A 15,593-nucleotide genomic window follows, 5' to 3' on the forward strand; every position below is an offset into this window, starting at 1 on the left:
CCAAGAGGACAGTTTGGAATGCGGCTTGATCAGCACCAATTCTTCAACCCTCCTAACAACAACAACAACAACAACTCAAACGTAGGAGGCAGTGGAATGAATAAAAACTCTGTTTAAAATGGGAGGGCAAAATCAAACCCGTTTTAATTTCACCCTCGGGTAATGTTCTATGTTCGGCATTAAGTGTGTGTGTGTATAATATCAGTAGCTTTCCGTCGATGCACTCTCTCCCATTTCAAAAGCTTGTTTGTTTTTGAACGTCAAAAGAATAAACCAGTCAGACCAAGCACTTTTTTTTTCTCTCTTCCAAAATCACACTGCTTATTATGACATCATCTTTAGTGGACCAAGCCCTCTGGGGGGAGGGGGGGGGGGGGCTTTGTGTCCTTCGAAATACAGTATATTACATACAGTAAAAACTAGTCCCAAAGAACTAGATCTTAAATTTGAGGCATTACTCATCCATCTTTTTTAATTTAGTTAGCTCGTCAATGTTACTTTCTATACATTTCCAACCTTCCTTTCTCATAATCCTCTCTCTATTACTGTGTATCAAACCGTTACATCCTCTTATTCAACCTCTTCTCTACTCGGCTAAGCTTTTCTCTCATCTCGTCTGCCTTTACCCGTCACACTAGGTGTACTTGCTCCTCCCACTCCTCGGGTGATTGGTCCTCCTCCGATGGGGGGGGGGGCGTGGTCTAAGTCTGTCTCTAGGGTACAGGCGGTGTGGTGTGTGTGCGAGCGTCAGTGCGTGTCGGCTGCGTCCGGCGACAGGTCTGACACGCACCTCATCTCCACACACTCCTCCTCCTCCTCCACCGCCACCGCCTCCCTGCTGTCCAGCTCCAGCGTGCTGGGCCTCACCACCTCCAGGCCTTCCCCCCCTTCCCCTCCTCCTCCTCCTCCGGCCCCGGGGCAGGGCGCGGCCACTCTCCCCGCCTCGGGCTCACCCTCCGGGGGCAGCAGCCGTATCGGGGCCTCCGGGGGTGGGGGCGGGGCCTCCGGGGGGGGGGGAGGAGGAGGGGCGGGGGCGTCGGGGGAGGAGTCGGTCTCCGTGGTGGGCGGCGAGGGGATGAGGGCCAGACTCTGGGGGCTGTTCTGCGGGTTGATGTTGTGGCTGAACCAGGCCATGATGTTGTCCAGCAGCTGGGCGCTGGCCACCGGGTCCAGAGGCTCCAGGCTCCCCGGGTCGTTGGGGGAGAAGGCGCCCCCCGGGGGGACGACGGGGGACAGCGGGAGCTCCGGCTCGTGGTCCGCGGCGGGGGCGGGGAGGAGGCACAACTGGGCCGGGGGGGGCTGGTGGTGGTGGTGGTGGTGGGGGGTTACGTCGGCGTTGCGTTCGAGTGCGCGAGGAGGAGGGGCGGTGTGTTCCGGGGTGTAAGAGCTAGGAGGTTCCGGCGGAGGGCCGTGAGAGCTCTCCGGTCTCGGGGTGCGCTGCTCGCGAGAGGCCGAGTGTTCAGGGTCCTGGGGCCGCTCCAGTGTGTAGGTGCCGGCGTGTTGCTCCAGTGTGTAGGTGCCGGCGTGTTCAGAGTCCACCATGTAAAGAGCGGAGTGGCAGTGGCTCCGATCGTGGCCGTAGCCGCGGTCCGAGCTCCGGGTTATGGTGATGTGGTCGAGCGAATACGGGACGGTCGGCGGGTTCAGATCCGGGCTATGGCTGCAGTGACCGTGTTGTTCCTGCGTGGCGCACAGGGCCGTGAGAGCGGCGTGGTCGTAGGCGTGGCGGGAGTACGGCGAGCCCTGCGTGTGGGTGAAGGTGACGGGGTCGAGGTCATAGGGCGTGGTGAAGGTGACGGGGTCGAGGTCATAGGGCGTGGTGAAGGTGACGGGGTCGAGGTCATAGGGCGTGGTGAAGGTGACGGGGTCATAGGGCGTGGTGAAGGTGACAGGGTCGAGGTCATAGGGCGTGGTGAAGGTGGCGGGGTCGAGGTCATAGGGCGTGGTGAAGGTGGCGGGGTCGAGGTCATAGGGCGTGGTGAAGGTGGCGGGGTCGAGGTCATAGGGCGTGGTGATGTGCCCCAGCTTCATAAGGCTGTCCCCCAGCTCCAGCAGCTCGGCGCTGAGGGAGGGGGGCGGAGGGGGGAGCGGGTGAGCGATGGAGGGAGGCTGGGGGGCCGAGTCTGTCCTGGTGGGAGGGCGGGGAGGATCCAGGAGGAGGGAGGAGGGGTTAAAGGAGGAGCCTCTGGCCCCCGGAGCGCCGTCCGCCGTGTTGGGGGAGTCCGACTCCCCTCCGAGACCCGAGCCCCGCTCCGTGCCCCGCTCCAGCTGCTCCGGGCCTCCCTCCGGCCCGCCTTCCAGGCCTCGGTCTCGACGGGACTCCTGGAGTGATAGCTGTATGGCCAGCAGGATGTTTGGGTCGTCCTCGTCGAGGGAACCGAGCGCTCGTCTCCTGCCCTCGCTCCTCTCCGGGCCGTCTGGGAAAATACAAACGGGTCGAATGAACACGTGCAGAGTTGTGCCTTCAAACCCACTTCTACCTATTATTAGCCTTTCAAGTTTCTCAAGTTTCTTTAATAGTTGTCATACAGAAGTACAGAATACTTTTATACAAAATGCTTCTTTCTGTTACGCTCCAGAGACTGTGCTAGACAAGAGATAAGTATGAAATAAAATAGTATAGCATGTAATAATAGAAGTAAAAATAGAAGTCACGTACGTAGACACAGTGTTCAGTATATACATATGTACAATGTTCGATGCAGAATAGAAGTAACTGAGTTACCATACAATATACTATGCAATACTAATATACAATACTATATAGTGCAAAGCAGAAATGGGATGAGGTACAATTTAGGTACAATTTACAGTAAGGTGTACTGAGGTATGGGTTGTAGTGCAAATCCTTTATCAATAAATATAAAGTGTGTTTAGGTGTTCTAAAGTGTGGAGAGTGGGTGCTGCAGTGTGTTGTTTGTTTAAAGTGAGTGTGTGCGTGTGGATGTGTGTGCTGTGAGTGCATTTGATGGTTGTTGTATAGTGTTTATTGTTCGTTGAGCAGCCTGATGGCCTGGGGATAGAAGCTTCTTCTGAGTCTTTCTGTGCTTGCCATGAGACTCCGGTATCGCTTGCCTGACCGCAGCAGTTCAAAGAGGCAGTTGTTTGGGTGGCTGGAGTCCCGTTCCCGTTCACTGACTCATGCCCTGTGTTCCTATGTGCTTGCCTGTGTGCCCTGCGTCCCGTAAAACACAGTTGTGATTGTTGTCTCTATGTATCTTATGTATCTACCCTCTGTACAGCACTTTGGTTGACATGTGTCATGTTAAATGTGCTATATAAATAAATCTGATTGATTGATTGTACCAAAGTGTAGCAATTATATTAAAATATGAAAAGGCAGTAATGTATCCTTCTAATGTTTGGTAATTCATTGGCATACAAATGTTAACATTTAAAGGCATTGAACATTGGCACAAAAGAACGGCAGCTACAATCCAACATTATCAAACTATCGGCCTTTAAAAGCCTGTATCGTTCTAGTACCACTGTCATCAGTCAGGAGTTGAATGGAACTATCTCAAACTCCGCCCTCTTTTCTTGTACTCGTTTGTCCGAGGGAAGCGGCGGTTGTGATTGGAGGGATGGAGGAGAGAGGGCGGAGCTTGAGAGCTTGTCTCCCTGTGAGTGGCTGTCTCGTAGTGATGACCGGAGTGTTGGACGTCCCGTGATGATGACCGGGAGGATGCGACGCCCCCCCTTGCGTCAAATAGATCCGCCATCAGCTCTATTTTTAATCTTTCAAAATGTTCAGTTGCTATTGCATGCACTTATCTGTGTTTCATTACACTTATGTGTGCATGCTTATCAACTGTTTCGCCTTGTTTTATTGCAACACTACTATCACCGACATCTAAGAAGGGATGGCCCGTCTAAGGTTTCTCTCCTCCACATTGCCTGTGGTGCATTTTTTCTTTACCTTCACGTGGGGTATGTCTGGGAGTGTTGCATTTATTAAAATGTTTTTAGACTTTATGGTGTTTTTGTTTTGTTCTTGACTTTGAAAACCAGCATGTCAACACTGAGGTGTCTGTGTGGATATGGTTTGTCTATATCTGTTAAAAAAAAAAAAAAAAATGTATGTCATGATGTGCTCTGTCCTTGTGTCCATGACTATATTGTGACCTGTATCCCTATCGTTATGTCTATGTGCTTTTGTTGTGTTTTTATTCTAATGTTATTTATCTTGATTTTATTCTGTTTTTATTGCTAACCCTTTTTCACAGGATTTTAGCCTGTACCTTCTGGCAGGGGGACTGCCAATGAAAATTAGCCTTTTGGCTAAAATTGGGTGCATTTACATTTGTAAAATGTTTTATTAATGTACGCTGTCCCCCTTGATCAAATAAAGTAAACCTAAACCTAAACTTATTGTGATGTTTCTTCTTGACTTGTTTAAAGAAGACGTGTCCAGCCCATGGGGACATTAACGTGTGTTGTCGGGCCTTAAAGAAGACGTGTCCGGCCCATGGGGACATTAACGTGTGTTGTCGGGCCTTAAAGAAGACGTGTCCGGCCCATGGGGACATTAACGTGTGTTGTCGGGCCTTAAAGAAGACGTGTCCGGCCCATGGGGACATTAACGTGTGTTGTCGGGCCTTAAAGAAGACGTGTCCGGCCCATGGGGACATTAACGTGTGTTGTCGGGCCTTACAAATACATTTGATTTGATTTGATTTGATTTGAGACAGATCAGGAGCCAGTACCTGTGCCGTCGCTCCTCCGGGTCGTCTCCGGCGTGTTGCTGTTGCTCCGCAGGCTGTGCAGACTCAGCATCTCCCCGCGGCGCCTCTGTCGGTGTCGCCGGCGGTACTGCAGGTCGGCGTACTCCTGCAAGAACACGTCCTCAGTGAAGGGACTCGTGGAAACGCTCAGGCGTGCAGAGTATCTAGATCAGCGGTTCTCAAACTACGGGTCGCGACCCAAAGTGGGGTCCGTGGGTAGGTGACGGTACATTTAAAAATGTTCTTTTAATGTTCTGGCAACATATTTAGGCTAAATGTGCCTAGTTTTATAAATGTGTATTGATAACATAGTGCTGTAATAGTTCAAGTTCAAGTTCAAGTTCTTTAATAGTTGTCATACAGAAGTACAGAATACTTTCATACAAAATGCTTCTTACTGTTACGCTCCAGAGACTGTGCTAGACAAGATAGTATCAAATAACATAATATAGCATGTAATTTAGAAGAAGAAAAATGAGGTCACAGTGTTCGGTATAGACATATGTACAATGTTCTGAGTTACCATATAATATACAATACTATGCAGTGTACTAATGTACAGTACTATCTAGTGCAAAGCAGAAATGGGATGAGGTACAATTTTAGGTACAATTTACAGTAAGGTGTACGAGTTGTAGTGCAATCCTTCATCAATAAATATAAAGTGTGGGGAGTGGGTGCTACAGTGTGTTTGTTTAAAGTGAGTGTGTGCGTGTGGATGTGTGTGCTATGTGCGTTTGGTGGTTGTTGTTGTGTAGTGTTCATTCATTGTTCGTTTAGCAGCCTGATGGCCTGGGGATAGAAGCTTCTTCTGAGTCTTTCTGTGCTCGCCTTGAGACTCCGGTATCGCTTGCCTGACCGCAGCAGTTCAAAAAGGCAGTTGTTCGGGTGACTGGAGTCTTTAATGATTCTCATAGCCTTGCCCGTGCAACGCTTGTTGTAAATGTTCTGGAGGGTGGGGAGCCCCCCTCCAATTGTGCGTTCGGCTGAACGTGTCACTCTTTGTAGTCTGCTTCGGTCTTGTGCAGTGCTATTCCCAAACCAGGAGGTGATGTTGCCGGTCAAGATGCTCTCTATTGTACATGAGTAGAAGTTCTTAAGGATCTTCGGACTGACTTGGAACTTCCTTAGGCGCCTGAGGAAGTAGAGGCGTTGTCGTGCCTTCTTCACAACACTGTCAATGTGTGTGGTCCATGTCAAGTCCTCGGATATGTAGGCTCCGAGGTACTTAAAGCTGTTGACTCTCTCAACCGGTGCCCCGTCGATGCTGAGGGGGCTGTAGTCCTTGACCCCCGACCTCCTGAAGTCCACAATCATCTCCTTTGTTTTGCTGACGTTCAGGGAGAGGCTGTTTTCCTGGCACCATCCCGCCAGGACCTTGACCTCTTCCAGGTAGGCCCTCTCGTCGTTGGCAGAGATCAGGCCCACCACCACTGTGTCGTCAGCAAATTTGATGATTGTATTGCTACTCCGCTGAGCCACACAGTCGTGTGTGTACAGGGAGTAGAGGAGGGGACTCAGAACACAGCCCTGGGGGGCCCCTATGTTGAGGGTGATGGATGAGGAGGTGCAGTTGCCTGCTCTCACCACCTGGGGTCTGCCAGTCAGGAAGTCCAAGACCCACTGGCAGAGGTCATAGCCCAAGCCCAGGTCCCTGAGCTTGGCTATGAGTATGGAGGGGACTATGGTATTGAATGCCGAGCTGTAGTCGATGAATAGCATTCTCACATAGTTCCCCTGCCTCTTGTCCAGGTGTGATGCTGCTGTGTGCAGCACATGGGCTATGGCGTCCTCCGTGGACCTGTTGGGGCGGTATGCAAATTGCAGGGGGTCCATGTTGATGGGGAGGGAGGAGCAGATGTAGCCCTTTACTAGCTTCTCAAAGCACTTCATGGCTATGGAGGTGAGAGCTACAGGGTGGTAGTCGTTGAGGCAAGCAGGCTTGGATTTTTTGGGTACAGGGATAATAGTGGACTTCTTCAGGCAGGTGGGGATGACAGCCTGTTCTAATACAATTTTCGAATAAATATGCATGATCAAGTTCAACAACGTGTGCTTTTATTTTGATATTCCTTAATTCCACACTGAAATTACGCGATACATTGGGGTGTATCCCCCAATGTGGGGTCGCCAAAAAAAGTTGTGGTTCTAAACAAGTTTGAGAACCCCTGATCTAGATGCGGCTCCCTTTGTGTGCGTGTGAGAGCAAGAGAGAAAGTTCTCCAACTCGTGTGAGTTGCAGTGATCTCCTGGTTGTTCCCCACCTAGGTTATCCAACTATTGCGCTGCTGCAACTAAAAACACTCATCGTTTCATGGACCTCGTTTTGTTTGTAGTTTGTAATGTTTTGTTCATTTGAAGGTAGTAGCGTTTACTTTATATATTACATGCAAATTGTGCATATTGGTAATTGTGTGGCGTAAATAAACCCACTGAAGTATTATTGCAACAGACCTTGTGGTGGACATTCTATATTTTGACCAGACGAGCAGCCTAAACAAGCCACAGGCGTGTCAATAAAGTTCTAGCCGGTTTCAGCCTCCTCAGGGCTTGTAGGTTTATTGTTTTTTAGTCAAGTTAATTCAAGCCTTTATAATAATCATTTACTAAACTCCCAACACACAGTCACACACATCAAACAAAACCAAAACAAAAGTGCAATACCAAGCAGGGCTCCTTTGCCGAGAGGTTGTCGTTTTGACTGCATCACAGATTCTACCTTCAAGATGTTATAAATAAAGATTGCCGCATGCTAGAGAGTGCACATCCAGTTAAGTTTGCAACGCTTGCAACTGAGAGGTTAACCTAAAATAGAAGTTTAGCCCATGCAGACAGATTATATACAGGGTTCCCACAGTTGCAAAATGAAATTAAAGGACTTTCAAGTACTTTTCCAAGCACTATTTTTCATTTTAAAAGGGCATTTTAAAAGGATACAATTCACTTTTAAATGCAGTTTTTTTTATATAGAAAAATCCAATATGTATAGCTTAAAACCAATTTCCGACAATTAGTTACACTTTAAATAAAGAAATTCAATGTTTTGATTCAGAACAATTTGATCATGGATGAACAAAACTTTCAATGCGAATGGTTGATTTGAATTTAAAGGACTTTTTAAGCACTTTGTAAAAAAAAATTGCTTTTTTCAAGGAATTCCAGGAATCGACTTTTTTTTTAAAAAATCAAGCACTTTAAGCACTTCAAGGACCTCGTGCAAACCCTGTATATAGCAAATAAATACGTTTGGCTTTCTGCCGTGTTCTGTGGAAATGACGAGCGTGTGGTTAACCCTTTTACTATCACACTGCTCCCCTCTGGGAGAAGGCTGCGGATCCCAAAGGCTGTGAAAGCTCGTCACAGACTGAGTTACTTCCCCTCAGCTGCCAGGCTGATCAATGCCTCAGGCCCCCCGGCCCCCCGCCCCCTCCCCCCCAAGTGACACTGGCACAATAACAATGACACTGGCAAAAATACTGCACTGGGACTGACCTGGAACTCTGCACTGCACTTTACACTTATATATATATATATATATATATATATATATTTATTCAAATAATTAATCCTGCACTGCACTGTCTTTGTCCTGTGTCTGTTGTTGCTATGGTTATGTGAAAAGAAAATGTATGGAAAAATGCATACTCTGTAACACTGAGACAATTACCAATGTGGTTACACATATGGCTTAATAAAGGAATCTGAATCTGAAACTACAGAAAGTTAACCTTTCACTACCACACTACACACGGTTAACCGTCTATTGTAGTGTGGTAGTGAAAGGGTTAACCTGCTGTAGTGTGGTTGTGAAAGGGTTAACCATTTGTCGTGTGGCAGTGAAGGGGTTAATGTGTTACCTGTGTCTGCCTCTCTCTCTGATCTCCCGGTCCCAGTGCAGAGTGACGACTCAGCATCTTAACACACAAGCAGATCCCAGATCAGCTGAGAGGGAGCCTCAGACCCCAGATCAGGGTCTAATAGGATTTTGCAAATATTTCTTAGAATTTTGTTTTTAAACTGCTTGGAGTAGCAGGTAGAGATGTGGATCTTCACTGGCCTCACGATTGGATTACGTTTCAGATGACCACGATTCGATTAGATTCGATTCTACGATGCAGCTCAATAATATATTACATCCTCCATTTTATAATCTATATTACTGCACATGGCTACTTTTTCATCAATTAATACAAGCAGTCAGATAAATTTACTTTGATTTAGAAAGTTCTTAAATCAGAATGTCAAAATAAATGTCTCTACTAGTGTTGCATGATACAGATACTAGAAAGGTATCTCGATACCCAGCTGTTAAAAATGGTTCAATACTCTTTTTATTAGTATCAGTATCAATTAGAATAGCCTGATGCTGTATCTTCTACGAGTTGAGTGGATGCATGACCAGAGCACTAGCTTTAATAATACAATAATAATAATAATAATAATAATAATAATAATAATAATAATAATAATAATAATAATAATAATAATAATAATAATAATAATAATAATAATAATATATTTGATTTGTAGGGCGCTTTATAGTTGTGGAGCAAATCCCAAAGCGCTACATTGTAAAAGAACATAAAAGCTAGCAAGAGTAAAAAAAAAAAAAAGAACAAACATCTTTTTAATAATCGATTATGTTCCGTCACTGCATCGATGCTGAATCGTACACATCCGCATCGCGATGCATCTTAGAATTGAGTAACGTCAACACCCCTAGTAGCAGGTGGCTGTGGTTTGCCACAAAGACAGTGCCTGAAAGCTTTAACTATTTGAAAGCCAATTTAGTACACTATTCTGTGACAACTTAGCCCACACTATCCGGTCGGTCATCATGCAGTACTAAACCACACTACATACACTACACTACACACACATACACTACACTACACACTACATATTTCATACTACAAGCAGATGATGAAGAAACGCTAAGAGTTATTTGCAAATAGTATTTGAACCCACGTTTGTTAGACACATGCATTTCATTGCCTGCTAAAGTGAGTCGCTGAATGCAGGTTTTGGGAGAGTAGTGTTAGCGTAGCACCAAGCAAAAGGTGAGCGGAACGTAAGCGTTGGTGTGTTAGTATATCGCGTGTGACGTGGGCTAGTTGATCGTACCTCAGGAGAAGCAAAGCCGAGGTATTCCCAATCCCAGGATCCTCCAGGGAAGCTGACGTACCAAGAGAGAAAACACCAAGACACAAGATTATGACGTGATTTGCACAGACTATAAAGGCTTTGCACGTTAAGATTCTAAGTTCCATTTCTTCCAACGTGGCTGCCTGTAACCATTGGTGCAGTGGTAGAGTAGGCAAAACATTGGAAAAGTATAGTATTACTGTTCCACTGTGACATGTTTAGATCCAATAATAATGCACTGTATATTATATTTAAAACATTTTCCAAGGGAATTGTTTTTTGCACCTATAATCCTAATTTAGAAAAGAATTTCATGATTTTACAAGGATTTCTTTAGTTAATTCCGTCCCCTCGTTTGTGTGTGTGTGTGTGTGGCACTGATAATATTTGTGTCCTTTAAACATTGTCTTTATGTGGACATAAATAAAGATTCTAAGTGTGTGTGCGTGTGCACGTCTGTTTATGTTTTTATGTAACATGGCCCTGTGATCATAAATCACTGAAGATAATGTGGGTTAAAGGCCCTGTGATCATAAATAACAAATTGAATGTGCATACGCTTCATGTTTTGATTCATGACTACCGTCTTAAATGGGAATGTGGGTCGTTTGAGCTAGGGATGCCCCGATCACGTTTTTTGCCACCGATACCGATCACCGATCGCAGTGAGCCATATCGGCCGATACCGATCGTTTTTGATTAAAAGAAATTAAAATGTATTTTATATCATTTTATTTTAATTTTTTTTATAAAATATATATATTATATAATTAGACTTGTACTTGTATTATCTGCGAGACATCGCCACCACGCAACAAGCTCCACTGTCTGTGTGTACTCTAGTAGCCTCCAGCTATGGCCAGGATTCTCCGGAGCTGCAGCTGGACCTATACTCGAGTAGCCTCGAGCTACGGCCAGGATTCTCCGGCGCTGCACCTGGACCCTATTGGTATAACGTTACTTAACTGTGCTCAGCAAGCCCTCAGCTCGAATACGCATCGAATCAGTGTTATAAGACATTGATATCAGGAGCTATCTGTAGCTACTGCTAGCCGGATATATAACGTTAATACAACGCCTCAGTGAATTATTTAGTTCAATGGGACATTTCGTTTTTAACAGTGAACTAACTTGCGCTAACGTGAGCTAACAGCTAACAGGTATCATACATACCTACTATACTTGCTGGAGCGTTTGTTGATGTCAGGAGCTATCGGTAGCTGGCCGGCTAGATACCGTTCGGTTAGACAATGCCTCATCATGTATTAAACTAAAAGTGAATAGTTGACTGGGTCATTTTGTAACGGTAGCTAAGCTAACGTTAGCTCAAGGAGACGCCGTCCTCCCGTGTCCCGTGTCTCACTAGACTAGACCCGTGTTTACATGCGTACGGGAGGGGCTGGAGGAATGAGCAGATGCCGCACCACCGGTGTCTGAGACAGAACTCAGCGACAGCGAGTGAGATCGGGTTTGACGATCGGTGAAAATAAAGCATTATCACCGATCACCGATTTATACTGATTATCGGCCGATAACGATCGGTGGCCGATCGATCGGGGCATCCCTAGTTTGAGCTACAGGTGTGTCAGTCAGTGATAATTAAAACCGTAAACAAAGAGGCCTAATGTGAAGAACTACTATTATGCCAACATTGTATGCCTGTCTTTTTTTTTAAGCACTTTGAGCTGCAATTCTAGTATAGACCACTGCACTTCCACTTTGTGAGGAGATTGCGGGGGGAGGAAATTAATGAATGTGGATGAGAGCCGTGATGCAAGTGGTTGCAGCTACGGCTGTGGGGGGCGCTGGAGACATGATCGAATAGACTTTTATGCGCCTGAGTTTCGTTAACACGGCGCGACCCATTCCTAATCGATCAGAACTAAATCGGCAGAGAAAAAGCCCACTTTTAAGCACCTATTCCCCATGCACATGCGCAGATTGCCCACGGAGTCTGGACGACGCGAGATGACGCACGAATTAATGTGGACTGTTCCATCAGAGGGGGGGAGCTTCGTGGCCAGTGTCCTTTCAGCCGAACAGGATAATGAAACAATGATCCCACTAAATGGCCAGACGCGTCTTAGGGCGACATCTACAATTACCTCATTGAGTCTCCAGGTAGACTAATGTTTATATTTAAGTGCAGTGGTCTGTAGCCACTCACACTACCACCGAAGCTCCCCCCTCTGATGGAACAGTCCACATTCATTCGTGCGTCATCTCGCGTCGTCCAGACTCTACGTTGACAATCTGCGCATGTGTATGGGGAGTAGGTGCTGGAAAAGGGACATGATCTCGGCCGATTCAGTTCTGATCGATTAGGAACGGGTCGCGCCGTGTTCAGGAGATTCAGCCGCATAAAAGTCTATTCGATCATGTCTCTAGCGCCCCCCACAGCCGTATCTGCAACCACTTACATCGCGGCTCTCGTCCACATTCATTCATTTGACCCCCCCCCCCCCCCGCTATCTCCTCCCCGATTTCAGCATCCCGGAAGTGTTGCGGTGGTCTATGAAAGGTGCTCTACAAATAAAGTGCATCGTTATTATTACGACGCAGGGCTCCCTACTTCCTGCGGGGGGCCTCGGGCGAGTCGTTGGGGGCCACGCCCCGGGCCACGGACGCCAGGAACTCCTGTCTCTTCTGCTGCACCAGGCGGGCGGCGCTGACGATCTTGTGGCAGGGCGTCCTCAGGTAGGGCCGGTTGACCTTCTGGGCCAGGTCCTCCACCACCATCTCCAGGTCCGTCTGGGAGAACACACAGGGTCAGGGGTCACTAGGGCTGTCCCCGACTAAGAATTTGGATGGTCGACTAGGATTGGCCAAAATTTGCCGTTAGTCGACTATTGGTCGACTTAAAAAAAATATATATATATATATATAATATTTTAAAACATTTTTTTTTTATTTATTTTTTTATCATTCCATTTGGGCTGTGGGGTGCTTAATGTCTGAAGGAGTCGACTGAAGGCTTCTTGTCCTCTGCAAAAGCATGCAATTGGTCCACTGATGGATACATCTTGATATTTGTCTAGTCTACTCTAGTGTGTTCATTAGACGGGTGAAATCCTCTTTCAGTGCCTCTGTGCCTGTTTTCGTAGGCAGTTAGCCTCTGGTATGCGTGCCATTAGCGTTAGCCACGCTTCTAGGCCTTTTTTCTTTTGGAAAGAATGATTTTTTTTTTTTTTTTTTTTTTTTTTTATATTCTACTAAGAGGTTGGCCAGTCGACTACGGCTCCTTTCGACCGATTAGTCGACTAATCGATTAATAGGGGTCAGCCCTAGCCCAATGTCTAAAACAGGACATTGGTATCAGAGATATCTCTGGCTTAAAAATACATGGGTTTAGATAGAGCAAGTCTTGAGACCGCCAAGAGGGGGCGACAGAGACAGGCCCTTGCTACAAAGGGAAAGCTTTTATTATTCACTTTCTGGATTGTTTAGAGAGCCTAGAGGCCTCAATGGGGGAAATGTTTTGACCCGTTTCATTTGATTATTTATTAATTATTTTTATTTTCATTTGTCATTCTTTATATTTATAATTTATGCTGCTATGGATCATGAGTGTTTATATTTCAGTAGTTTCAGATGTAGTCCTACTCTGTATATATAATATATATATATATATCTTTCTGATTTTCATGCTTCTGAAGAGGTTGTGCTTGTAAGTTGTATTTTGTGCAGATGTCTTGTTGGAATGTGTTGTCACTTCCTGTTTGATTTGTATACATTTGGTCACTTACCCTTCATGCTTCATGCAAGCCATTTTCTGAAGAAGGTGTGTTCACACCGAAACGTCATGATTTCAGGCTGCCAATAAATTTGAGTGTGTGCCTGGACTTGTTTCCCTATTATTATTTAATTTTTTTTATCAGAGAATTCCCACAATGCTATAAAAGTGTACGAAATCAAAGCAAAGTGACTTGGAAAGTCAGCCTTTTGTTTTAGTGCAGCAACTTCTTGGAATGATCTTCAGCACCGACTCTCTGCTGACCTCTAGGGACAGTTTAGGGCCATGATCTTAAACCTCCCTGGTCCTGTTTTATCTGTGTTTCTGGGTTCTATTATTGTTGCCTAATTTCATTGATTTAGATATTTTTTTTTCTGTGTTTAAATCTGTGTTTTACCTATTTATTTCAACTGGTCTCAACATCAACATCATTGACAATAAATGTTAAATAAAGGTTTGAATTAATGAATGACCAAGTGTAAGTGCAAGTGTACAGCCCTGGCCAATTTAATTGAATAATTATATTATATTCTAGTGTACTTCTATTTTTTATTTAGTTCATATTCCATTATATCTTATTCTACCTTTTATTTTATTCTACCGTAATTGTAAACTACTTGGCAATAAAGACCTTTCTGATTCTGATTGGCTGCATTCTTTAACACAGAGAGGCATGTTAGAGCCCTCTAAGGGAGAAAACATTTATTCGTCAATCGTTTTTCCAGTTTTTCCATGCTGTGGATTCCGTACAGTATTTAATATTTGATCTTCTTCTTCTTTCATTTCAGATACTGTTCTCTTTTTTTTTATCTACTTTTTCTCCCATTTTCAATTTTTTCTCCCATCCCAATTTCGTATCGTCCAATTCTACCCTCCCCTGTCTCGAACGCTGTTAGGCCATGCCTCCCACAAGCCGGCTGCAATGTGGACGAAGCCTTACATCACGTGTCCCCTCCGGTACTCGAGGAAGCAGCCGTCGCATCTTTTCACCTGCACGGCGCGGTCTCTCAGCGTCGGGGGTCCGCGTGGGAGGGACACGCCGCCCCCGTCGCTTCCTGATTCTGCTGCGCAGGCGCACCAACCGACCTGTAGGAGTCGCTGTCCACAACGTCCGATCCCCACCCATCAGCTTCCCACCCCCTAATACTGCCAATTGTATTAGTATGAACAACCAGCCAAGCTGATAGCAATGCGGAGAGCTGGGCTCGAACCCAGCGTCTCCTGCATTGGCGGTGAGCGCCTTGCCCACTGCACCACCTAGCCGCCCCATTTCAGATACTGTTCTTACGTACCTGCATGAGTTCAAAGATGTCCTTCTGGGTGCTTCCCTGCTGGAGGAAGAAGCCGTAGGGATAAGAGCACTTTAACACACGCCGCGTCTTGAGCAGCTCACACACCCCGTCCTCGATGAACCTGGTGTCTGGAGACGTGCCCTCACCTGGAACCACACACACACAACCAACGGTCAAACAGGAAGTAAACTCACCTGGAACCACACACACAACCAACGGTCAAACAGGAAGTAAACTCACTTGGAACCACACACACACAACTAACGGTCAAACAGGAAGTAAACTCACCTGGAACCACACACACACAACCAACGGTCAAACAGGAAGTAAACTAATGGTCAAACAGGAAGTAAGCTAACTGTCAAACAGGAAGTAAACTAACGGTCAAACAGGAAGTAAACAAACTGTCAAACAGGAAGTAAGCCAACTGTCAAACAGGAAGTAAACTAACGGTCAAACAGGAAGTAAACTAACTGTCAAACAGGAAGTAAACTAACTGTCAAACAGGAAGTAAACTAACGGTCAAACAGGAAGTAAACTAACTGTCAAACAGGAAGTAAACTAACGGTCAAACAGGAAGTAAACTAACTGTCAAACAGGAAGTAAACTAACTGTCAAACAGGGAGTAAACTAACTGTCAAACAGGGAGTAAACTAACCGGGTGTCTGGATACGTGCCCTCACCTGGAACCACACGCAC

At 45.9% G+C, this 15,593-nt stretch overlaps 1 protein-coding gene across 1 annotated transcript in view; it reads right to left on the reverse strand.

The window, feature by feature from the left end:
- Positions 1 to 747: 747 nt before the first annotated feature.
- The window catches only part of LOC311238852 (ankyrin repeat and IBR domain-containing protein 1-like), a gene marked incomplete at both ends in the record, with an annotated part of 59,463 nt that continues 44,617 nt past the window's right edge, over positions 748 to 15,593 (reverse strand). The window contains 6 exon segments of the mRNA XM_084327052.1: positions 748 to 2,417; positions 4,707 to 4,830; positions 8,582 to 8,638; positions 9,849 to 9,900; positions 12,442 to 12,620; positions 14,895 to 15,040. Coding sequence (XP_084183178.1) covers positions 748 to 2,417; positions 4,707 to 4,830; positions 8,582 to 8,638; positions 9,849 to 9,900; positions 12,442 to 12,620; positions 14,895 to 15,040 — 2,228 coding nt within the window.

The sequence above is a fragment of the Notolepis coatsorum genome (assembly GCF_963971535.1).
Source record: "Notolepis coatsorum genome assembly, chromosome: 13".
In the NCBI taxonomy this organism is placed as follows: domain Eukaryota; kingdom Metazoa; phylum Chordata; class Actinopteri; order Aulopiformes; family Paralepididae; genus Notolepis; species Notolepis coatsorum.